This window comes from Mesoplodon bidens (assembly GCF_964165515.1).
Source record: "Mesoplodon bidens genome assembly, chromosome: 2".
NCBI lineage: Eukaryota > Metazoa > Chordata > Mammalia > Artiodactyla > Ziphiidae > Mesoplodon > Mesoplodon bidens.
The window spans coordinates 174,024,369-174,048,951 of record NC_138177.1 but is presented as its reverse complement, the minus strand read 5'-3'; the positions used below and the strand labels follow the sequence as shown (position 1 = coordinate 174,048,951).

General features: G+C 49.5%; 1 protein-coding gene across 1 annotated transcript in view; it reads left to right on the top strand.

Moving 5' to 3' along the window:
- PADI3 (peptidyl arginine deiminase 3) overlaps window positions 1-9,388 on the top strand; it is a gene marked incomplete at both ends in the record, with an annotated part of 31,482 nt that extends 22,094 nt beyond the window's left edge. Inside the window, 6 exon segments of the mRNA XM_081215717.1 lie at window positions 853-1,004; window positions 3,008-3,152; window positions 3,248-3,350; window positions 5,182-5,261; window positions 7,552-7,695; window positions 9,155-9,388. Coding sequence (XP_081071843.1) covers window positions 853-1,004; window positions 3,008-3,152; window positions 3,248-3,350; window positions 5,182-5,261; window positions 7,552-7,695; window positions 9,155-9,388 — 858 coding nt within the window.
- Between the last annotated feature and the right edge of the window lie 15,195 nt (window positions 9,389-24,583).

The following is a 24,583-nucleotide window of genomic DNA, read 5'->3' as shown; positions in this document are numbered from 1 at the left end:
GGAAGGACTGGGAGTTTGGGCTTAGCCAATGCAAACTGTTACGTACAGGATGGATAAACAACAAGGTGCTACTGTCTAGCATAGGGAACTATATTTAATATCCTGTGATAAACCATAATGGAAAAGAATATGGAAAAGAAGAGATATATGTAAAATTGAGTCATTCTGTTGTACAGCAGAAATTAACACAACATTGTAAATCAACTAAACTTCAATAAAATAAAAGAATGAAGTGTCTTAATCGACCTCTCCTGAGAAAAGAGGGGAGATTCCCTCGTGCCAAAGAGAACGGAAGACTTCTCCAACACCTTATTGGATCACAAAGGTGTGAGGAGCTCTCCCCTGGCCCTCGATATTGTCTAAATTCCTTCTAAGAGATGGCCCTGGGAAGTTCTCCCTTTTTCCAGAGTTGAAAAACTGAGTCTCAGCAGGTCATCACCAGCCTTTTTGTCCCCAAAGTAGGCCACTTTAGAGCAGCCAGATACCTGCCTTGGATTGGACTTGGCAGGAAGGCCATGCAGAGGGTAAAGGGGGAGGCCGTGGCCTCAGGCTCAGTGTCTAATGGGGAGTGTTGGAGCAGCCAGGGCCCTCTCTGCTGTTTTCCCATCACCATGGGGAATAACGTTCTCTAATATGGCAGCAGAGCCAGTCAGTGCGCTGTGTGTGTCCCAACCTTGGCAGGCGTGAATAAAATACCGCTAGGTCATATCCCCATCTTTGACTCAGTATTCCCATCTGAAGAATGGGTGGTCGCTCCCACTCTATCTTTAAGGAGATTAGAACCCAACAGGTAAGTTCAAGCTCTTCCTGGTGAGCCTCCCCATCCCAGCCTGACTCAATTTCCCCTACCAGGGTCCAGATTTCAGCTACGTGACTTGGGAACCCCGAGACAACTCTGTGAGTGGCCTGGATTCCTTTGGGAGCCTGGAGGTCAGCTCTCCAGTGGTGGCCAATGGGAAGGAATACCCCTTGGGGAGGATCCTCTTTGGTGGCAACCTGCCTGGGTGAGAGAGGTGTTCCTGGGGTGGAGACTGAGGGTGGGGTGATGATGGTGGCTGGGGGGAGGGGCCATTCTACTCCTGGAAGAGAACCAGAAAAAATCTGATGAAATTGTAGACCTGGATGTGGTGGGGTGAGAGCAGAAGACTGTTCTCCAGACACTGTCCACACTTACCTCGGCGAGTTTGAGAAGACCAGAGCAAGCAGAGACGTAAGAGATCATTCAGTCCAACGCTGTCATTTTGTAAGTGGGCCCAGAGAAGGTGAGTGACCTGGGAAAGGTCACACAGGCTGCAAAGTTATGACTAGACTTACGTCTTCTGATTCAGAAAATAAATAGATGTTGACATCAATTAATAGTTATAGATGAGGGCCTCCCTGGTGGCGCAGTGGTTGAGAGTCCGCCTGCCGATGCAGGGGATACGGGTTCGTGCCCCGGTCTGGGAGGATCCCATATGCCGCGGAGCGGCTGGGCCCGTGAGCCATGGCCGCTGGGCCTGCGCATCCGGAGCCTGTGCTCCGCAACGGGAGAGGCCACAACAGTGAGAGGCCCGTATACCGCAAAAAGAAAAAAAAAAAAAAAAAAAATAGTTATAGATGAAAAAGTTTTAAGTCTCAGCAGTCCCAGGAGAAATTACATTTAAATCAATGCTTGTTCATCCTATGATGTAAATGACTGATATCAGACCTTGACCTGAGAGCAGAAGGGAGGTATAGGACATGAAAATTGAGCCAACAGTGACACAAAGAGAGAGAGTAACTGATTATGTCTTGTTCAATATGTGACACAGGGGTACTGATGAAAAAGAAAAGGAATTATATGATAATGGTTATTTGCTATGGAATAGACCAAAACTGAGCCAACCAAATTCAGCAAAGCAGTTAGAACAGACTTGTGATCAGGTAACAGGTGAAACAAGAAGCTTTGAAGGGGACTACCTGCCCTCAAACACATGATCTCACAGAAAGAGGACGTTGGGGCCATGCCATTAGATACTTTTTCAGAAGGCAAGAGAAGAATGGGGTTTAAATTCATGAACATAAAACACTGGGCTATGAGAAAAGATCACCCTCTCCCCCCACTGATATGCAGGAAGGCAAGGCCACAGCAAGAGAGATGTAAGTTAAACTCTACAAAGAACTGCCCAGCCGGTGACTGAATATGAGGGTGAAATCAGTCTCTTAGAGAATGTGAGGACGGGGTCTGAGTGTGGTTCTGAGGATTTGCCTGGATGGTGAGACCTGGGTGGGTCACTGACCTGGTGTGATTGACCTGTCCTGTGTCTGCCTCATCGAGAACTCACCTGGAGTGTCATTATATATAGATAGATAGATAGATAGATAGATAGATAGATAGATACATAGATATATTTATTTATTTTAACATCTTTATTAGAGTATAATTGCTTTACAATGGTGTGTTAGTTTCTGCTTTATAACAAAGTGAATCAGCTATACATATACATATATCCCCATATCTCCTCCCTCTTGCGTCTCCCTCCCACTCTCACTATCCCACCCCTCTAGGTGGTCACAAGTATCCAGCTGATCTCCCTGTGCTATGCGGCTGCTTCCCACTAGATATCTGTTTTACATTTGGTAGTATATATAAGTCCATGACTATTTATTTTTTATTTTTGGCTGCGTTGGGTCTTCGTTGCGGCACGCAGGATCTTCGTTGCTGGGCACGGGCTTCTCTCTAGCGGTGGCTCGCATGCTCAGGAGTCTCAGCGTGCAGGCTTAGTTGCCCCACGGCATGTGGGATCTTAGTTACCCCACCAGGGATCGGACCCACGTCCCCTGTATGGAAAGGTGGCTTCTAAACCACTAGACCACCAGGGAAGCCCTGAGTGTAACTTAAACACATATCTATTTATTGTCTTTCCTGATTACAAAAGCAATGCATTTTTGGGGCAGATATTGCAGAAATCTTGAACTCTTGTCATTCCATTTCTGCATATATGTATATTTTTAGTTAACTTTTGTTTTTTAACCCCTTGGGCCCCAGGTCAAGGGGCTGCAGGGTCACCCAGGTGGTTCGGGACTTCCTCCACACGCAGAAGGTGCAGCCCCCTGTGGAGCTCTTTGTGGGCTGGTTGGCCGTGGGCCATGTGGATGAGTTTCTGAGCTTTGTCCCTGCCCCCGATGGGAAGGTAAGGACTCGGGAGACAGCTCTGGGTTAAGGGATGAGCTCCCAGGAGCCCTGCTGAGGCCGGGGAGCTCAAAGGAGTCTGCTCTCTCCACACAGGGCTTCCGGACACTCCTGGCCAGCCCTAGCACCTGCTTCAAGCTCTTCCAGGAAAAGCAGAAGCAGGGCCACGGCCTGGCCCTGCTGTTCCAAGGGGTTATTGGTGGGTACCAGTGCTGTGTCCCTCATCACAGCTTTCCCACCCCCGTCACCTAAATTAAGACACGTCGTGGATTGAGAGAGGAAGCGCACATTTTGAAACAGGGCTGTCCCCCCAGGTGTGAGATCCCTTGGTCCACCAGACACCACTGTCCATGGCTGGGGCAGACCTGGCAGGGAGCTCCGTGCTGGATGCTGGGCTTGGGGTGGGTGTGAACAGGGTGGAGATGTGGCCGGCTTTGTGGGCACGTGACCAGGGCAGTCATACGGGGCCCTCCGCTCTGAAGGGTCCAGCGTTTGGGATGTGATGCTCTCTGCCCGTCACTGTCTTGAAAATCTTAATAACTTGTGTTTTGTGAGCAAAATCTGATGGATCAATGGAGCATCTTTTGGGGGCTTGGAGCCTGGGCTCATGAACAGTCCCACCCTGGACCACACCTCTCTCTGAGAGAAAAGCTTCCATAGAACTTAGAAGCTCCCAAGTATAACTTCGCATGTCCCCTTTCCAGCCCTCACTACCATCACCCCGAAGTCCCAGCTATAAAGTGGAAGAAACACAATTTCCCCCAAACCCGTCACTCCCACAAGGACCATGAATAGACTCCTTTGAGCTCAGATGAAACCTGAAAAACTTCTCAAATCCAAATTTCATGTACCAGGCAGGGAGAAAGCTATCTTCATCTTTCTTAGAAGTACCCTTTACAGTGAGCAAGGCCCAGAAGGAGGCTGAGCAGGACAGTGAGGGAATTCACAGCTGTCAGACCACACATAGCCACTGTGTGGCTCTGGAGAGCTGATACCCAGGGTGGTGGCTGTGGAGGCCCAGCACACATCAGTGGTCACCAACTGTGTACCAGCCCCCAGGCTGTGTGGTCCATGCAGGTTACCCCATTTGACCTCAGGAGAGCCTGTGAGGATTACTGTCACTCTGCTTCACACACCAGAATATGAGGCTCAGAGAGGGGAAGTCGCTGGCCCAGAGGCCTCAGCGAGAATGCAGTGGAGCTGGGTCTGGACTCCAACTGGGGTGGGGGGTATGTCAAGCCTGTGGTGGGGGGGGTGGCCAGCAAGCCCTCTCCTTTCCCTTGGTCAAGTGCCCTTCATGAGCACTGGGCTTGGGTTTGAATCACAAGCACCCCCATTTCCTAGCTGCAAGACCTGAGGCAAGTCTTTTTACCTCTCTGAGCCTCAGTTTCCTCATCTGTAAAATGGGGATGATGATGCGTACCTTGTAGGGTTGCCACGAGGCCTAAATGAAGTGCTGAGTGTAGAGCACTGGACTCAGGGCCTGCACAGGGTAAGAGCTTCATAAATGGCAGCCATGAGGACTATGAGCCATTGGCTCTGACCTCCCCTGTCATGCCCGTCTCCACGGGCACCTCATCAAGGCTGCAGGAAAGCTGGGCCTGGGGGAGCCCCTTTGCCATGCAGTCACCTCTTGGAGGTCAGAGACAGGGTCCAAGGGTGTCCATCAGGGCTGGCACTGGTGGCAGGTGGGTGACCCAGCTCCCTGCCCCACCACTAGCCAAAAAAGAGCGATCATCACCCAGTGCCCTGGTGGGAGCGGGGGAGGCTGTACATTTCCAATAAAAGGTGTCACCACTTCCGAAGTGCTCAGATGAGGGTCTGAAGTTCATGGCACTGCAGCCACCTGCCCCTGCCGTCCTCACATGCCCAGACTCGCACAGTGGCCAAGCGGAAAGGCCAGGGAGCTGCTGACTCAGCAAGACCGGTACCTGCGAACTTGGCCTCTGCCTGGCTGCTTCCCAGAGCAGGGGCCCCTCCCTGCTGGCATTGTTCTCGCCCTGCCCTTCGTGTCTCTCTCTCCTTCACAGGCAATCAGCAGGTCAACGCCATCTCCATCGACCAGGTCCTCTCCAATGAAAGCCTCATCAGCTGCAATAAGTTTGTCCAGGTACAGGGCCATGGGCTGTGAGTGGAAGCTGGGCATGGCTGGGGACCGGGATGGGGATGGGGGTCTGAGGCTCGCAGTTCATGAAAGCTCAGGCTGGAACAGGCCCAGATGGAGGGCCTCTAAACCCTGACTTTGACCCGAGAGAAATGAGGGGGTAAGCAGGTGCATGTGAGGAGGACAAACATTCCAGGCAGAGGGGACAGCACAGACAAGGCCCTGAGGTGGAACAAAGGGGCCTGGGGTGTTTAAGGACAAGCCAGGAGGCCCACGTGGAGTGCGGGGAGACAGGTCACACAAGGCCTCGTAGGGCTTCACTAGGGCTTTAGCTGTGACTCTGAGTGAGATTGGAGGCCACTGGGGAATTTGAGCAGAGGACTTATGCTTTGAAATGATCTCTCTGCTGCTGTGTTGAGGATTTATTTTCTATTATGGCGAGGGGTGGGGAGTGCTGACAGTAGGTCCCAGCAGGAAACATATGGCACTTGAAGCGGATAACTGTAGAAAAGTTTAACAAAGAGAATATTTACAAAGACATAGGGAGGATTTGAGGAAATCAACAAAGGCCTGTTCCATATCCCCAGGGTAGAAAGAGGGGAGCTGTCACCACCCCTGGGCCTGGAGGAATTAGGCAAGGAAGATGTTACTAGAACCTGGAGGGGTCACTACAAAAAGAGGCTACGAGACGGCAGCTGGGACCTCACAGCCAACCCACAGTGACCTACAGGGAGGGAGCTGGGGGAACAAAGATCCCAGCTGCACTCTCCTACCAGCCCCCACCTTCTCCCAGTGCCCCCATTGGCTGAACCCAACCGGAAGCCTGTGGGTAGGGGAGCCCCTGTTTCCCAAGGGTCAGCCTCCCAGGGCACAGAGCAGATAAGATGGGTGACAGTGGGTCCAGAAGAGCAAACAGAATATCCAGCACAGGGCCTTCCAAGAAGCAAATGCCAAGATGGGGGTTAAACATGCAAAGATTTTATTAGGGGCAACGCTGCAGGAGGGAAAGAGGAAGGGAGCTGGAGGAGGCTGGGCGAGCTGGTCCTGAGGGAAGGAGAGGGAAGGAAGGGTGGATGCATCCTTTACTGCCACACAGTCAAGTTAGGCTCGGCCAAACTGCAGGATTCTGCAAGCCAATCAGCCATCAGAGCGTCCCGGCTCCCAGAAACTGTCTGCCTTAGTATCCTTGCTGAGCTCAACCACTGGCTGTTAGCAGCTGGTGGGAGGCGCGGCCTCGGGCGGGCGCCAGCACAGGAAGGATTTCAGAGCTGGATCTGGGCAGCTGAGCCCTCGGCCAATTCCACTCCCATGGCTGGAGGTCTTCGAGGAGCATTGTCATGGCTGCCACATGCAGCAAGACCAGAAGAAGCCAGGAGGCCAGTGAGGAGGCCGCTGCCGGCAGCCAGGCGGGCGGGGAGGCCTCTCCCCCGGGAGGAAGGGGCAGAGGTAGTGGGGAGGGGTCCGCTCGGGGGTCTATTTTGGAAGTAGAGCCCACGGGGCTGGCTGATGATGGATGCAGAGTGAGAGGAAAGGAGGCATGGAGGATGACCGCAAGGATCTTGGCCCGAGCAATGGGTCCATTCACAGAGTGGAAGAACGTGGCGGGGGCACGGGTGGAAATGAAGAGGTCGTCTTTGGACCCGTCACATCTGATGTGCCCGTTAGACATCCACGTAAAGATGCAAAGTGCTGGTTATACTTGCACGTCTGAGCTCAGCAAAGAGGCTGGGCCCTATAAAGCGGTCGGGAGATAGAGATTTAGGAGTTGTCAGTGTCTGGTGTTTTAAACCATAAGACTGAAGGAGAGGGACTTCCCTGGCGGTCCAGTGGTTAAGAATCCGCCTTCCAGTGCAGGGGACGCAGGTTCGATCCCTGGTCGGGGAATTAAGATCCCACATGCTGAGGGGCAGCTAAGCCCATGTGCCATACCTAGAGAGAAGCCCGCACACCACAACGAAAGAGCCCGCATGCCGAAATTAAGACCCAACGCAGCCAAAAACAAAACAAAACAAAACAAAAAAAAGACTGAAGGAGATCCCCTAAGGAGGGAAGGATCTAGAGAAGGGAGAGGGTCAAGGATGGAACACTCTGGAACACTGTCACTTGAGCCTGGCTAATGGGATCGGGCTATGAGGGGTGGGACACGGGGCAGGTATATTTTGATGAAGGGGCACAATGAGAAGGTTTGTGTGGAGAGTTGATCTCTGGGCGTCCTGCCCGTCCTTAACCAGACATGACCCCTGGGGTTCCCTCCAATACGGGCAAGGTCTCCTACCTCTTCCTTCCTCCTCTCTAGAGCTGCGTCGACTGGAAACAGGAGGTGCTGAAGCGGGGCCTGACCGATGGTGACATCATCGACGTCCCCCAGCTCTTCAAGATGGAGAGGAGAGGGGCCATCAGGGAAGGGCTCTTCTCTCCTCCCAGGGACCCACTTGATATTTGTGGAGTGAATGAAAGATTGCATGAGGCTGTGCATGTAAAGCATGTAGTAGCCACTGGAAGCTCAGATGCCCATTCTGCTCCCTTTCTCCCAGCAAACAGCTATTCACCATCCTCCACATAGTTAGGGTACCCTGTGTGAGATACACAGATGATTAAGGCTGCTCCCTGCTGCCAAGGAGCTGCCAGTCAAATCTGTTCAGGGGAAAACTCACTTCACCCCTCTGAGGATCTGTCCCAACCATCTACTTTGTATAATAAAGTGATTTGGCAGTTCAGAGATGGGACAAAGCACTTCCGGCCCAAGAGGTAGGACTGAAGATCCAAGAGGGCTTCATGGAAGAAGTGGCCTTTGATTGAGCCCTGAGGGCTTTGCCTCTGAAACTTGAACTTGCATCTGGAACACCTGGACCACTGGGCCCTCACCCCAGGGCTTCTGATCTAGCAGGGGCCTGAGGCTCTGCTGCCTTTCTAACAAGCAAGTATCCAGGGGATGCTGCTGCTGCTGCTCTCTGAGGACCACACTTGGAGCAGCACTGCTGTCAATCACCCGGCTTCCTCCTTCTTCTTTCCCCTACACCTCCAGCCCCCAGAGGAACTAGACTCGCCCATCATCAGAGGCTTGCAGGGAGCCTGTCCACACCACCATCACTTCATCCCTCCTTTTTTCCTTCCCCTTTCTGGCTTTTTGCCCTCTTTGATTTCCCCACTTGTAAATCCTCTCATCTCTCCTTTTCCTCCCTGCATCTCTAAGGAGGCCTTGCAGTTATGTCTGTGCCCCCAAGAAGCCTGTGCATTGGTCCAGATTCTTGTGTCTGCAGGAAAGAAGACCACCCAAGCCAGCTTCAGCCAGAGCAGAAGGTTTAGTATAAGGACACCAGGAAACCCAAGGGCAGCTGTGGGGGACATCAGGAGCACGTGGAACCATTTCTTGTCTCTGCGTCTACATCATTCATCCCTCTCCTCCCCTGCTTCTCCTCCTCCATTTCTTGGCTTCCTTTGCTTCTCTGTCCCTGGGAATGAATATTAATATGGCCACATATAAGTATAGACACAAGCAGAGACTGACTCAACTCTCCCACCATATCAACTTCAAACACCCAAGGAGAGAATCTGATTGATCCAGCTGGGGTCATATATCTACCCTGGTCCAATTGGCTACAGCCTAGGAGTTTGGGATTCTGTAGCACAGATAGGGCAACCACCATGATCCACCAATAAGGAGGGCAGTCACCAGAGAAATAAGTTGTCATTGTGAACTCTGCAGTCGTGCCCATGGCAATGCACAGCTGGCCAGATTTCTTACCAGCCCAAGTTCTCCTCCCCCTGCCTGAAGAGGCGAATAGCTATTTGCAAGCCTGCCTCAAAGACAAACCCAGGTCCTGCCGGGTATAGTGAGGGTGCTGGGGTGGGAGCCGATGATGAAGTGCTGCCCCTGACCTGGGTCCCCTTTGTTGTAGGTGAACATGCTGGTGCTGGGGAAGCACCTGGGCATCCCCAAGCCCTTCGGGCCCATCAGCAACGGCTGCTGCTGCCTGGAGGAGAAGGTGCGGTCCCTGCTGGAACCACTGGGCCTCCAGTGCACCTTCATTGACGACTTCACCCTATACCACAAGCTGCACGGGGAGGTGCACTGCGGCACCAACGTGCGCCGGCAGCCCTTCTCCTTCAGGTGGTGGAACGTGGTGCCCTGAGCCCATCCCCCCACCATCCTTTACCCCTGGGGTGGGATGTCGGCCTGGGTGATGGAGACTGAGACAGGCCCCTGAACAATAAGTGTCAAGAGACTCCAAGTTTCCAGATGGAACACCCTCTTGGAAGCCTCTTCCTTAGAAGTGTTCACGCCTCACCTGCAACCCATTTGGTTTTCAGCCTTGATTCCCCTTGGCCTCCCAATAAGAAGGGCCTCATTTCTCGTGGCCTCTCATGCGGATCAACGTGACCCATGGGGACTCCTCCGAACATCCTCCTCCCTCCCTTCCCCCAAATCCTCTGTGTGGGGCCTAATTCACTTTGGGGTCTAGAAACATCCATGCATCTCCTCTGCCCTCTTGGCCTGTGTGTCCTAACAGAGGAAGGACCCACGGTCCTGCTTTGGTCTGATTGCCTCTCGAGCTACAGGGGAACTAATGTCCTAAAGTTACAGGACAGAGATTCAGTGCATAGCCTCACCCACAGGAAAGAAGCAGAGGCGGGACCAGCATTCCAACTCCCAAGCTCCTGACCAGATGTTGAACTCCACCCCCTGCCCAGTGCCCAGCAGGAGCTTTCACATAGTAGGTGCTTCTAGATGCATGTTGAAGCAATGGTAGTCACCCCTTACTTAGCCTTAGAAACATCTCATCATCTGACATTCAGAAACCTGACTTGGTTCTAAGACCTCCCGGAATTTCTTGGAGATGAAAATATCTGGGGAATTCCTGGAGATTGGCAAGACTGGGTGCAAGGGTGAAAAATGTCCTTCATAATACATGGGGTGTGTCAGTGGCCCTGGGGCCTCTCTGCAGGAGGGGAGAGCCCTGGTAAAATCAGTCCTAGGCTTTCTGTTGACTCCTGGTCAATATTTCCATATCCTGCTCCGCCTCAGGAGAGGGGGGCCTGGTGGGGCCGGACCCACCGAGACAGCTCACAAGGGGGCAACTCTGGGAATGAAGCGCTCTGAGCGCAGCGGAGTTGGGGGAGGGGTTGGGTGGTTTTCTCCAGATGTGTGTCAGTTACATGTGTATTGTGTGGGTCCAGCTGTGTTTCCATCCCTGGCTAATAAAGCTACAGAAACACAAATGGTTTGAGTCTAATTTGGGCCCTTCTTTGGGCTTAGAACACAACAGCAAGAACAGAGAAGTCTTTCTGCGGCTGAAGTATTTGCTTGCCTGGCCCCCAAGAAGATGAGGTGAGAAGCCCAAATTTTGGTAAGACTGTGAGGTTGCTCCATCTTGGTCACAGGATGAGTTAGGGCCACCATGGACAGTTGCAACGACATGGATGCATAAATGCAAGCCCAGGGGTCAAATGTCAGGCTGCCAGGACCAAGTGAGCATGGCGGGGTGAGGGTCTTGGCTGTGGCCAGAAGGTTGCATCATGAGTGTGGCAGTGAGGGAAGCCAGTGTATGTGGAGCATGGAGAGGCCTGCCATGTGCCCTCAGCGACGTCCTCCTTCCTGCCCATGGGGAGGCCATGAGCACCCCATAAAGGCCCCGGTGGGCTTGCTCTAGAGCCCCAGGAAATCACGCTCTTTGCTTGTCCCTTCCAAGCCCTGTATTCTCTCCAGAGACGCAAACCCCATAAAAACTCAAGCTGGCCCTAGGGCTGGGTTACTTCTGGGTGGTCAGAGAAGATACCACAGCCTTCCCCAACTTCCCCTCCCGGCCAATGTTTACTTAGAATCTCTGGAACAGACTCCCAATGCCCCTCATGTGACCAGATTTTGACAGAATAAGCTCACCTCCAAGGGAAGCTGAGATAAATGAGGTTGCTCAGGAAATCATATATATATATATATATATATATATATATATACACATATATATATATTTTTTTTTTTTGCAGTACGCGGGCCTCTCACTGTTGTGGCCCCTCCCGTTGCGGAGCACAGGCTCCGGACACGCAGGCTCAGTGGCCATGGCTCATGGGAGTAGCCGCTCCACAGCATGTGGGATCTTCCCGGACCGGGGCCCGAACCTGTGTCCCCTGCATCGGCAGGCGGACTCTCAACCACTGAGCCACCAGGGAAGCCCGAAATCATATTTTTTGAAAGGGTTTGGGCTGGGGTACATAGAAGGCAAGAAAGCAAGTGTCTCTAGAAGGCAAGTGCGTAAAATTGGAAGAGTTGGGATGAGTTTCCAAGCAGGCTTTTCTCACCCCCGGATGCTCTCAGACTGGCCAGCGGCCTGTGGATGGACCCAGCAGAAAGTCCTGGAAACTTCTCACACCTCAAGTTTGCCTCCTGTGGTCCAGGCTGATGGGAGTGAGACAAATGGGCAGCCCAGGAACCTAACCCCAATGCAGAGGAAGCAAAATGAGTCCTCATCTGGGCCACTGAAGACACCGTTCACCTGTCCACACTGCAAAGGCTATAGCCAGTGTATTTTTTTCCCTCTACTGCTGTAACAAATGACCACGAACTTAGTGGCTTAAAACAATGCAAATTTATTATCTTATAATTCTGGGGGGTCAGAAGTCTGAAAGGCTGTGTTTCTTCTGGCATCTCTAGAAGAGAATCTGTTCTCTTATATTTTCCAGCTTCTAGAGGCCGCCTGCATTCCTTGGCTTGCAGTTCCTTCTCCCCTCTCCAAAGCCAGCAGTGTAGTATCTTCAAATATTTCTCCGACTCTTCTGGCCCCATCTTCCACTTATTAGGACCGTTGCAATTACACTGGGCCCTCCTGGATAAGCCAGGATTCTCCACCATCTCTGGGTCAGCTGATTCACAACTTTAATTCCATCTACAACCTTGATTCCCCTTTGTCACGTAAGGGAACATATTCATGGGTTCTGGGGGTTAGGATGTGGACAATTTTGGGGGGCCATTATTCTGTCCAACTAGGCCCAGACTGGGCTTTCTGGCCTCCACGATCTGGACCACACCTGCCACCTCTAAAATCCAGCTTGGCCTCTTGACAAGTGTCACGGAGTCAGTAGGAGAAAGATACCATCAATGAACTCTCCCTCCAGGGCTGGCACTCAGTCCTGGACCCTTGATGACACTGGGCTGAGACCTGGGATCCCATGGGTGCAGGCTGGGTGGCTCCTAAAAGCACTGGGGGCTGTCTCATCAAGCCTGGGAGCAAGGGTCCCATCCACTGGCCACTGTCTTCTCAGAAGGCTGCCTGTGTTACACTATTTGGTCCCTTCCAGGGCCTGGTTCTCAGGCCTGGAAACCCCCAGGGAGACCAGGATGAAACCTGAGTTTTTCTGGAGCGACTCCTTTCCCACCCCCGCCCCCCACCCCTTACTATGGTTCCTTCAACACAGAGGTTAGCCTTGACCCTGGGGAGGTCAGGATGGAGGTCCTAAGGGAGCCTGAAGCCTGCTAGACTGGGCTGTTGTTATACCCCAGCAAAAGCTTGTTCAACACCCTCTGTTAATTCCTCACTCATTCAAAAAATATTCAGTGAGCATCTACTGTTTGCCAGGCAAAAATCTCTAACCTCAGGAGTTTACATCTAGGGAGGTAGCAAGAAAAGAAACACAAATAACTAAGTGCCATTAAGTGGAGGAAGTGAGGGCCAGGGAATAAAGGGGATAGGGCCTTGCTTCAGCAGGGTAATTGTCACCTCTCAACGGAGGTGACATCTGAGCTGAGACTGGAGGATGACACCGAGCTGCGGGTAAGCAGGGGAGCAAGCTTCTGGGCACTGGGAACTGCTGTGCCAAGGCCTGGAAGTAGGGGAGCACAGGCAGCATAGGCAGGACCAAAAGCCCTGGACGGGGGTGGGTGTGGAGAGAGTAGACGAGGAGGAGGTCTGTTTTCCTGTAGCCCTACTACGCCCATCTTGAAGCATGTTGTCCCTCTCCACTCCCCCTCTCCAGGGTCTGACTCAGGGGTGGGCAGGAGAGGGTAGAGCATGCCCAGGCACTCTGCCCGCCCAACAGAGTTCCTGGACAAAGCAATATGGCACAGTGAAAAGGCCACGTGCCTCGGAGTCAGATGACCCGATGCTGAACTGACACTTCTCAGCTGTGCACGTAACCTCTCTGAGTCTCAGTTTCCTCCTCTGTAAAATGGGCATGATAATTGTGCCTGCCTCACAGAGCTTGAGTGGGGTTTAAGTGAGGTGCCTAGTAGCACAGTGCCTAGCACATAGTAAGTGCTTGATAAAAGATAACTGTTGTTATATAACACCCCCTGGACCATCCCCAAGTGATGGCTCTGCATATATACTCCTAATTTCTGCATTCAAATAGGGGACAAAGACCCTTTGAGACCCAGAGGTCAGATTTGGGAGGAAGGGAAGGGAAGGGAAGGCTGTCCTGGCAACTCTCAGGTCATATCCTGCTGGGCTCAGTTGCATGAGGTTGACCCAGGAGGAGGCTCCTGCCCAGAGTGAGAGCCTGTCTTTCTTGTAGAGATTTACAGCTTGGGCGGCACTGGGCCCGCCTGACTCATGCTTTATTTAGAATTAAGAATAAGTAACTGCAGGAGGTTGCCCAACCCTGTGGTCTCCTGCCCCTTCCCTGGCAGCCCCGGAGGGCGGGAGTGTCAGGTGGGATTGCTGAGGCTCCAGGGTAGGGTGGCCGGAAAGGAATTCTGGATGACTGGACCGAGTCAATGGAACTGTCATTTCCTGTAGGTCAATGTCATCCACATCTCCTACAGCGGAATGATGGTGAGTGGACGCCTTACACGCATCATCTCATTTGCTCTTCATGACAGGCTAACAGGTAGTTGCAATTATTAGCCCCACTATATAGACAAGGAAACTGAGGCACAGAGAAAGGAAGGAAACTGCCCGGGTCACAGAGCTATGAAGTGGGGGAGACAGGTCTGAGCCTGGACAGGTGACCTCCATAGCCTGGGTTCTCAACCAGCCACTCCAGTGGTTCTCAAATTAGAATCACCTGGAAGGCTCTTAAAAACTAGCAGGAAAAAAAAGAAAGAAAAGGGAATTCCCTGGCGATCCAGTGGTTCGGGCTCCGTGCTTTCACTGACGAGGGCCCGGAGTTCAATCCCTATCCGGGGAACTAAGATCCCACAAGCGTGGCCAAAAAACAAAACAAAACAAAACAAAAACCCCACCTCCAAAAAAATGAAAACCTAGCAGTCTTCCTCCCCCTTGGAGATCCTGTCTGGATGTTGGGATGTTGTAAAAAGCTGCCTGGTGGGGCTTCCCTGGTGGCGCAGTGGTTGAGAGTCAGCCTGCTGATGCAAGGACACGGGTTTGTGCCCCGGTCCGGGAGGATCCCACATGCCGTGGAGTGGCTGGGCCCGTGAGCCATGGCCGCTGAGCCTGCACGTGCGGAGCCTGTGCTTAGCAGCGGGAGAGGCCACAACAGTGAGAGAGGCCTGCGTACCGCAAAAAAAAAAAGCTGCCTGGTGATCGTGCCTTATGGCCAGCGTGGAGTATCAGCGACCCCTGCCATATTGTCCTCCTAAGCATCTCTGCCCCTCCCCTGCCCCGGTACCCCTCCCCCAGTCTGGAATCAGCAGTTTCAGGGGGCTGTGGTTCCCCTTTTGTGACAGCCACTCAGGCTGTGGTGGCACCTTCAACAACCAGACAGTTCCTGCTACAGTCAAATTTTCTTGCTGGGCCAGAGGTTCTTAAACAGAGTGCACACAAGATTTCCTGGAAGAGACATTAAAAATATAGATTCCTGGGCCCCTAACCCCTCCAGCCAGGCCTCCCGAGGCCAAATCCCTGGGCCTGGGCAACTGTATATTGTAAAGCTTCCCAGATGGCTCTGATGCGCACCTGGGTTGAAACCCCAACTCTTTCCTATGCATCGTGGCAAAAACTCCTGGATACAAAGTGAACGTTTATCAAGAGGGTGTCTTTGAACACATTCTGGTATATTTCACACCTTGGACTGTTACACTGTCATTTAACAAGAAGGAGTAGGAAGTATCCCAACTGCCTTGGAGAAATTTCCACAAAGTATCGAGTAAGAAAGACAAGACACAAAATAGTTTGTGCATTATGATGTCAGCGTGGTCACTGTGACCTCAGAGCCATGCCCCCCCTGCCCCCGTGTGTGTATGTGTGTGTATATCGATTGATGATTTTATGATCATGGAAAAAAACATGGACTGGTCCACCCCAGATGTTAACATGGGTGTGGCACGGAGCAGGAAGAAGCCAAGCAGACAGGCAATGGCTTTAAAAAAAAAAAAAAAGCTTAAAAGTAAGGTGCGTTTTGGCCACACATGTGATTTACTTATTTTAATTACACTGGTGTGTATATGTATAAAAGCTTTTTATAAAAAAATAAAAATGAGCTGTGTTTTGGGCCAAGACCGTGGCAACCCTTGGAAATCAAAGTCCAGGTCGAAGTCCTGGAGGGAGTACAAAGGACAAGATAGCCCTTGTCACAGTACAGACCACACAGGGAGCCCTCTCCTCCATGGAGCCCGCAGTGACCCAGCACCAAGTGATACTCGGATCAGGAAGGAAATAAATGGGACATGGGGCTGGGAGCCACAGGGGATCTACCTTCAGCAAGAGGTCAGGGAGGCCTTCTGAGGAGGTGGCATCTCAGACTGGGTTGGAAGGCTGGGAAGGAGCCAGGTGGAGAGAGAAGACAGTGCCAAAGCCCTGAGTGGGGACTGGCCTGACATGTTCTAAAACCTGGCCAAAGGCCTCTAGCGGGGAGCGTAGGGAGGAGGAGAGTGATGTGGGTGATGGTAGAAGAGAAGGCAGGCTCCCATCTCTGGGGTCTGGTAGGCCACAGTGATGAGCTTGGCTGTCACTCCGATGCAGTGGGGACCCCTCTAAACAGGGTGTGATGTGATTTGGTCTACGTTTTTTTAAAGATTGCTCTAGATGTGGAACAGCTTAGCATGAGATTTGAGGGTAAGGAATGGGATGGGAGCAAAGACACAGGTCAGAGGGCTGCACGTTAGTTCAGCCAGAGAAGTGACCCTGTTCAACTCTCCATTTGTGTGAAAACGGGAAGCAGCAGGCTTGCTGATGGACAGGAGGTGGGAATGGGAGAGGCGGGGTCAGCTGCCAGGTTTCCAGACTTATTACTTATTGATTTTTTATGAAGTAGATCAAGGGTACAAAAAAGTTTTTATGATGTTTCTGAATGATTTAAAGGATAATTAGGAAGTGAAAAGCCTGTGTACTCAGCACTGATTTCCTTAAGAAAGAGAACATTCCAAACCTCTCCGCAGTCCTGTGGGTGAGCCTTCCCACCCCTCTCCTACACCCAGGGGTCTCGCTAATCTGAATTTTGTGTTTATCATGACTTTGCTTCTCTGTATAATTTTATGACCTATCTCAGTATCTCTGAACGACCTACTCTTGCATTTTGCCTGTTTTTAGAATTTATATGCATAGAACAATATTTGTTGTGTTATTCTGTGACTTGCTTTTTTCACTCACCACTGTGTTGGTGAGATTCATTCATGTTGCTGGTCACCGTAATCCATTCCTTTTCACTGCTGTGTAGTATTCCATTTTGTGAATGAGATTTATTTATACCTCTTTCTGTCAAAGTGTCTTGGGTTCTTCCTACACTTGCTATAACAATGTGGCTCTCACCATTCTTGGAGACGTTTCCTGGTGTACACATTCATGAGTCTCTCTAGAATACATTCCTAGAAGGTATTTAGCTTTATTAACTGGGAGAATAGTGATGCTGTGGAGGAAAAAGGGATAGGAGCAGTTTGGGAGGAAGTAAGCATCCAGGGAGGCCAGCTGCTCTAACACATAGACTATAAAATGTGTAATGGCTCAGGCACTGCATGTGTTTATTTCCTGCTCAGGCCAGCAGTCTGAGGTGGTTCAGGTCTGAATGGTAAGTCCGCATGTTGGGGTGGAGTGGGGGAGCTCTGCCCCACACCGTCCCTCAGGGACCCAGGCTGATGGAGGTTCTGTTGGCTTCACTCTGGGCATTGACCTTGAGCCCCCAGAAAAGAGAAGAGAGAGGGTGGAGAAAGCACACCAGTATCTGAACCACCTCAGGCCGGAAGGGCCCCATATCACTTCCGTTTACAGTCCAACAGGGAGAACTCAGTGGCCACGTGTAGATGCAGGGGACTCTGGGAAATGTGGTCTTTGGCTGGGCAGCCACCTCCAGCGTTGGGTCCACGTTACAGATGATGGGGAAGGAATTCCTTGTTGACCCCTAGCCACCCCGAACCCAGAGGAGAAGGAGACTGGGCCAGGAGAAAAACCTCGTTCATGGCGAGAAGCTTGCCAGGGCTCATCCTTCAGTTTTCGGCTCAAGTCTCAGTTTTATTCACTTCGTGTCCTACCCTTAGGGATGCAGAGCCAGCCTTCTTCTCACAGTGGTGGCCAGACAGCACAGGCCCACCCCTGTAGGTCCCTCTCTGATCCCTCACCCCATCCCAGGCCCATTCGTGTTGTGGTTCTGGGTCTCGCTCGCTGAGCAACAGCCACTGTAAGCAGGGTTTCCTGGAGAGAGATTAATGAGTCAAGGGTTTCTGCAAGGGAAGCTGACAAAGGGCCTCAGGAAGGGCCTGGGGACTGAGGAAAGCGTGTTGGGAAGTGTCTCTTTCTGTCTTTTCTGCTTCCCTATTTGTGGCCATGGAGCAATTGGTGTGCCAACACAGAAGTAGGTTTAGGTTTATCTGCGAAACTGTCCCTGCCACTGCTCATGCGGAAGAGCTCTGTAGATGGGAAAGAAACAGGAGTGGACTCTCAAACATATTTTCATTTAATCCAGTGGATATTTGTTGAGCACGTACTATGTATCCAGGCAATAAGTGACAGTGACTGTAGCATAGTTCAGAGCCTGGGCTCCGGGGTCAGGCTGCCAGGGTGTGCTTCCTAGCTTTACCACTGCCCGCTGTGTGACCTCGGGCTGATTACTTAACCTCTCTGAACTTTACTTTGCTCATTGGTAGAATGGGGATAGTGACAGTACCCATCTCCGGGCAGTGTTGTGAGCAGTGTGACAGATCCAGGTAGGTGATTGGCATAGGGCCTGGTACTCAGCAAACTGCAGCCTAGTGACAGGGAGAAAGTAACCTGAAGTAACTTACCCGAGTAAGCTAAAAAGACAGGTATGTTTGGCTCCAAAGCCTCGTTTTTTCTGCACTGCCACCTAAGGAGTCTCTTGCCTGCTTTTTTCTTTTTTTTTAATTTTCTTTTTTTATTGGAGTATAGTTGTTTTACAAAGTTCTGTTTTAGTTTCTGCTGTACAACGAAGTGAATCAGCTTTGTGTATACATGTATCCCTTCCCTCTTGGACCTCCCTCCCACTCCCCCACCCATCCCACCCATCTAGGTCATTACAAAGCACTGAGCTGAGTTCCTTGTGCTATACAACAGATTCCCACTAGCTATCTGTTTTACACATGGTAGTGTATATATGTCAATCCTAATCTCCCAGTTCATCCTACCCTCTCCTTCTCCCCACCGTGTTCACATGTCCATTCCCTACATCTGCGTCTCTATTCCTGCCCTGAAAATAGGTTCATTTCTACCATTTTTCTAGATTCCACATATATGCATTAAGATACGATATTTGTTTTTCTCTTTTTGACTTACTTCACTCTGTATGACAGTCTCTAGGTCCATCCACATCTCTACAAATGATCCAATTTCGTTCCTTTTTATGGTTGAGTAATATTCCATTGTACGTACCACATCTTCTTTATCCATTCATATGTTGATTGATGACATTTGGATTGTTTCCACATCTTGACTACTGTAAATAGTGCTGCAATGAAGATTGGGGTACATGTGTCTTTTTGAATTATGGTTTTCTCAGGGTATATGCCCTGTAGTGGATTGCTGGGCCATATGGTAGTTCTATTTTTAGTTTTTTAATAAACATCCATACTGTTCTCCATAGTGGCTGTCTAAACTTACATTCCCACCAACAATCTTGCCTGCTTTTTTCTGATGATAAATATTTTTTTAAGATAAGCCAGACAAGGACTTCCCCGGTGGTCCAGTGGTAAAGAATCCACCTTCCAATGCAGGGGACACGGGTTCGATCCTGGTCAGGGAACTAAGATCCCACACGCCGCAGGGCAACTAAGTCCGTGCGTTGCAGCTACTGAGATCGCGCTCCTCAATGAGAGAGCACACGTGCCGCATACTACAGAGCCCACGTGCTCTGGAGCCTGTGCACCACAACCAGAGAGAGAAAACCCGTGCGCCACAGCTAGAGAGAAGCCCGCGCGCTGCAGTGAAAGATCCTGCGTGCCCCAGTGAAGAGCCTGAGTGCGGCAACTAAGACCCCATGCAGCACCCCCAAAAAAAAAAAAAAAAAAAGAGAAGCCGGACACATAAGAAGTCAGGTGACAGCAAAGCCTTCATTAAGACCACAAGTGTAAGCACTTGCTGCCCACTGGGGGTGGGCAGTGGTGTCTCCCGTTTGCCCACTGCGATGTGCCAGTGGCCACTCCCTTACGATCTGAAGCTGAAACAAACATTGGGCAGGTTTTCATGAGGCTCAGGGTGGGAGAGGGGCTGGACTCTATTCCCCCAAGTCCACCCCATCAGTTCTGGGCACCTGTCCTGGGCCTCCTTGTTGGGTAGCAAGGATTTGGGATGGTTGCTGACAGAATGTCAGGGCGCAGGAGTCACCCTTGGAGTTCCTAGAAAGGAACGCATGCTTGGAAAGTCGAGGGTGAACGTTGTTGGTGTGGGTGCTCATCTGACGTGTGTGTCATGAGCCAGTGCATGCAAACGAAGCGCGATTGATAACTCCCTGAAGCAGAGCTGTCTTTGAAGGGTTTAAGGCCAGCAGTAAAGTTAGTTCCATAGTTTCTTTTTTGAACCTGTCTTGGGTCTTTAAATGAGTCTCAGCATCTTGAGAAACAGCATCTCAGTGTTAATTATATCAGTTGCAACCTCTTAATTACCTTAATCGCAGAAATTATAGCTGTCCTGGGCAGTTTCCAGGGCTCAGGCGAGCAGGGAGCTGAGCAGGGCTGGGCAGGGAATCATTCAGAAAGGAGTTTTCATGTGAGTAACATGACCCAAGAGGCTCCTGGACAGCTCAGTCATTATACTTACTTACTTATTATACTTACTTACTTATTATTATTATTATTACTTATTATTCTCTATTTTTAATTTTTTATTTCCTTGACACATTTCTCAAGGGATTCTAGGCCACTTATAATAAGGAAATATTCAACAAGCGGGTGACTAAAAAGTAGAGAAACATAAAGACATCAAAGCAGGAAAAACCTTGGACATAAAGGCCGTGGGAAAGGACAAACATATCAATGACCATGAGGATCGAGCTAGCACCTGTGGTTAAGCTCAGAGTTAGGATCTGAGCTTCCCAGCAGCCCATGCAAGAAGGGAACCAGAGTTAGGCACCTGATTCTCATTACTAGAAGGAAGGCAACATGCCACATGATTCCTGCCACACACAGACCTTTGTAAAAGGATGTGGAGGAATCAGTGTCCTCGACGACCTTGTAACAGCAAAAACCTGATGAGAGACTGCCTGGGGCAGGGCCTCTGCTTACTCATCTGTAAAATGTGAGCACTGCTTGCTTTTTGGGTTCTTTGAGGACTAGGCCAGCCCCTGGCAAGCAGTAAGCACCCAACCAAAATTCATTTCTTTACTTTCTATTCCCACTTACTCCCCACAGGATTAGCGCCTTCCTATAGTTATTGGTTCCTTATTATCTAGCTATTTAATTCTCATGTCTACTTTATATGGGCACAATTATCCCTATTATGGGTCCAGCTCAGTGGTAGATTCTGGGGATATAGCAGCGAATGAGCAGATGTGGACCCTGCCTTTACGGAGCTCACAGATCAGCAGAGAAGCGAGGCAAACAGACAATGGCAACCTGGCAGGTTAAGTACGATTATAAGGGCATAATAATAATAATCGGCATATAATAATAATAACTATAATGGCTTCCATTTTTTAGCACTTAATCTGAGCTAAGTACTATACATGACAAGAAGAGCATGAGAAAGGAAACCTATAGACACAGCAATGAACCCAGAAACAAAAATATTCTAAGTAAAACTCTTAGCAAACTGCATTCAAAAAGGATACAATATCCGATTATACAAAACCAGTTCAAGTTAAATGGATCCCAGGAAGGCAAGCTTCATCTTAGGAAATCAGTTCAATAGATTAACAGGTCAAAGAAAAAAAAACTACACAATTTTCTCCACAAATCAGAAAATAACAGTTGATAAAGCTTCCATTTATGATTTTAAAATAAAAAACTAAGAGTAGAAAGGAACTTCTTTAACCTGATAAAGAATATCTATCACGGTGGATCTCAAAGGGCATCAACAGTGCCAAGGAACTTGTCCAAAATGAAAACCCTCAGGGTTCACCAAGACCTACTGAATCCAGAACTCTGGGGTTTGGGGTGGGGGAGTAGTCCGTTTCAATAAGCTCTCCAGATAACTCTAGTGCTGGTAGAGTTTGACAACCAAGAAACCCACATCAAAAACTATACTTAATGATGGAATATTGAAACCATTCCTTCTAGGATCAGAATAAGACAAGAGTGGCTCTGCTATCATCACTTTTATTCAGCACTGAACAAAGAAAGTTCATGTAGTAGGTAAGGCAAGAGAAAGAAATAAAAGTTTTAAGGATCAGAAAAGAATGATTATATATGTAGAAATCCAAAAGAATCTACAAGCTACAAGAACCAATAAGAGTGTTTTGCAAGGCTATCATTATAAAACCAATACAAAAATCAATTGTATTTCTATATACCAACAGCAAATAGAAAAAAAATTTTAATTTAAATATATCACTTATAATAGCAATAAAAAAGCAAAACAAAATAAAACACCAAAGAGCAAATCTAACAAAAGATGTGTAAAACCTTTATGGAGTATACTATACAACTGTACTGAAAAACATTAGAGAAGATCTAAATTCATGGAGAGAGTTACCATGTTTATAAGTTCAAAGCTTAATATTGAAAAAAATGCCAATTCTCCTCAAGATCTGTAAAGTAATGCAAACCCAATTAGAATAGCTACAGTGTATGTGTGTGTAGAACTTATAAGCTGATTATAAAATGTATATAGAAGTATTAAGAGGCAAGAATAGCTAAGTCACTCCTGAAGGTGACAAGGTGTGAAAACTTGCTCTACCAGGTGTTGACTTATTATAAAGCCATAGTAAATCAAAAAATGTAGAATTTATGCAGAGATAGGCAGACCATTTACACAGAACAGAGGGCCAGACATTTTATTATTGCATGGTAGAAGTTGTCTATAAACGCTATATACTGATCTGTCACCACTTACATGTATTACAGGTACATTTTCTCCCAGGTTGTGGCTTTTCGTTTTACTCTCTTAATCTATCTTTTAGTCAATAGCAGTTCTTCACTTTAGTGTAACTAATTTTATCCTTCCTTTCCTTTATCATTTTGTTCTTTGTGGACCAGTATCTAGGATGTATAAACCACTCCTACCATTCAATAAAAAACAGAAAAAGAAAAAGGGAAACAAACTGCTAGAAAAATAGGATAAAACTATGAAGAGGCCCTTCACAAAACAAAAAACACAGATTTCCAATAAACAGATGAAAACGATATTCAACCTCATTGGTAATCAGTAAAATATGAAGGAAAACCATAGTGGTAGAATATTACATGCTCACCAGATGGGCAAAAATAAATACATTAAGTAAAACTGTTAGTGAGGATATGGAACAACAGAACCCTCGTATATAAATTGCTGATGGGGATAAAACTGGTACAACCACTTTGAAAAATAGTTACTACCCAGCAAGTTAAAAATGCCTGCACCCTACGCCAGAAACTTGACTCCCTAGGTATATACCTAGAGAAACTCTTGCTCTGGTACCTGAAGAGACATGACTATTCATAGTAGCATTTGTCAAATTATCCCCAAACTGGAAACAATGCCCATCTCCAGTAGGATGGATAACTCAATTGCTGTATATTCATATGGTGGAATATTAGAGGGCAATGAAGATGAACCATGTATGGCTCACGCATCAACATGGGCACATCTCACAAACACCACGTTAAGGGAAGGAAGCAAATCACAAAGGAATAAAGTGTGCTTCCATTTACGTAAAGACCAAAAGCAGGCAAAACTAAACAATAAAGCAAAAACCATAAAGAAAAGCAACAGACTGATGATGGCAAAAGTCTGCATCATTGTTTGCTCTGCAACTGGGGGGAAGGAGGGAGGGAGGTGTCCTCAAACAGTTTCAAAGGTGCTGAAGACTTTCTATTCTTCAACCCGGGTGGTGTTTCCACGGTGTTCACTTTGTTGTTATTCCTTAAAATGATTGCATGTTACAGGCTCCTCCAAATGCACGATACATTGTGCAGTTTGAGGAAGTGCACACGGATATAAAGGCAACCACGGAAAGCGTGCATGAGTGACTCAAGTTCATCAACACGGCTCACACTGGCCAGAACAAGAGCAGACCCCGCCTCCAGTGGCAGATGGCGGAGGATTTGCCAACCCTCGGGAAGGGCTTCTGGGGGTGGGCTTCAAACAGGCCAGCTGCTCCAAAGCTCAGGGAATAGGAGGGCGTCCACAGACGGGTGACCAGACTACAATGTCATCACTGAGCCCCCTTTCCCCGGAAGAGTCCCTGAGCACGTGTGTGTGTATAGAGGACAGCTGTGTCAGTAAAGCCCTGACCATCTCCGGGTCGGGTCGGGTGCGGGGAGTAGGGGTGGGGGGAGAGGAAGAAAGAGTCACTGGAGATGGAGATCGTCAAGCAGAATCCCCAGGGGTCTGTGAACCCATCAAACTGTGGGCAAAATATTCCATATGTATTTTTCAGGGGAAATGTGTCCCCAGCTGTGCCCTGCTCCTTGAAGGGCTGAGGACACGACCCACCTCCTGTAACAGATGCTGTCGGTGCCCCCCTACCCCCTCCCTCTTCAATTCATGGAGGTCCAGCCCGCGAGGGCCAGCACCTGCACTCTGCTTGAGGTTTTCTCTGGCCACCAGAGCCCGCCCATCAAGGTGCAGGGAAATAACGGTCCCCAGGAGCAGCCCTTAACCAACGACTGATGGGATTGGGTGTATTAATGCCCTGGCTCAGCCTCTCCTGGGAGGGCTCGCTCTGGAGCCTGAGCTCCACACCACTTCCCAGGGCTCCCCGGTGGGTTAAGCTCCAGTCGCCCACAGGTGGTGACCAGCTCACTAATATGCCTTCACTGATTCTTCCCTCCCTGTCTCACTTTCCCACTCCCTCCCAGTGTATCCGGCGCCTCCCAAATAAACGACTTACACTCAGATCCTTGTCTTAGAATCTCC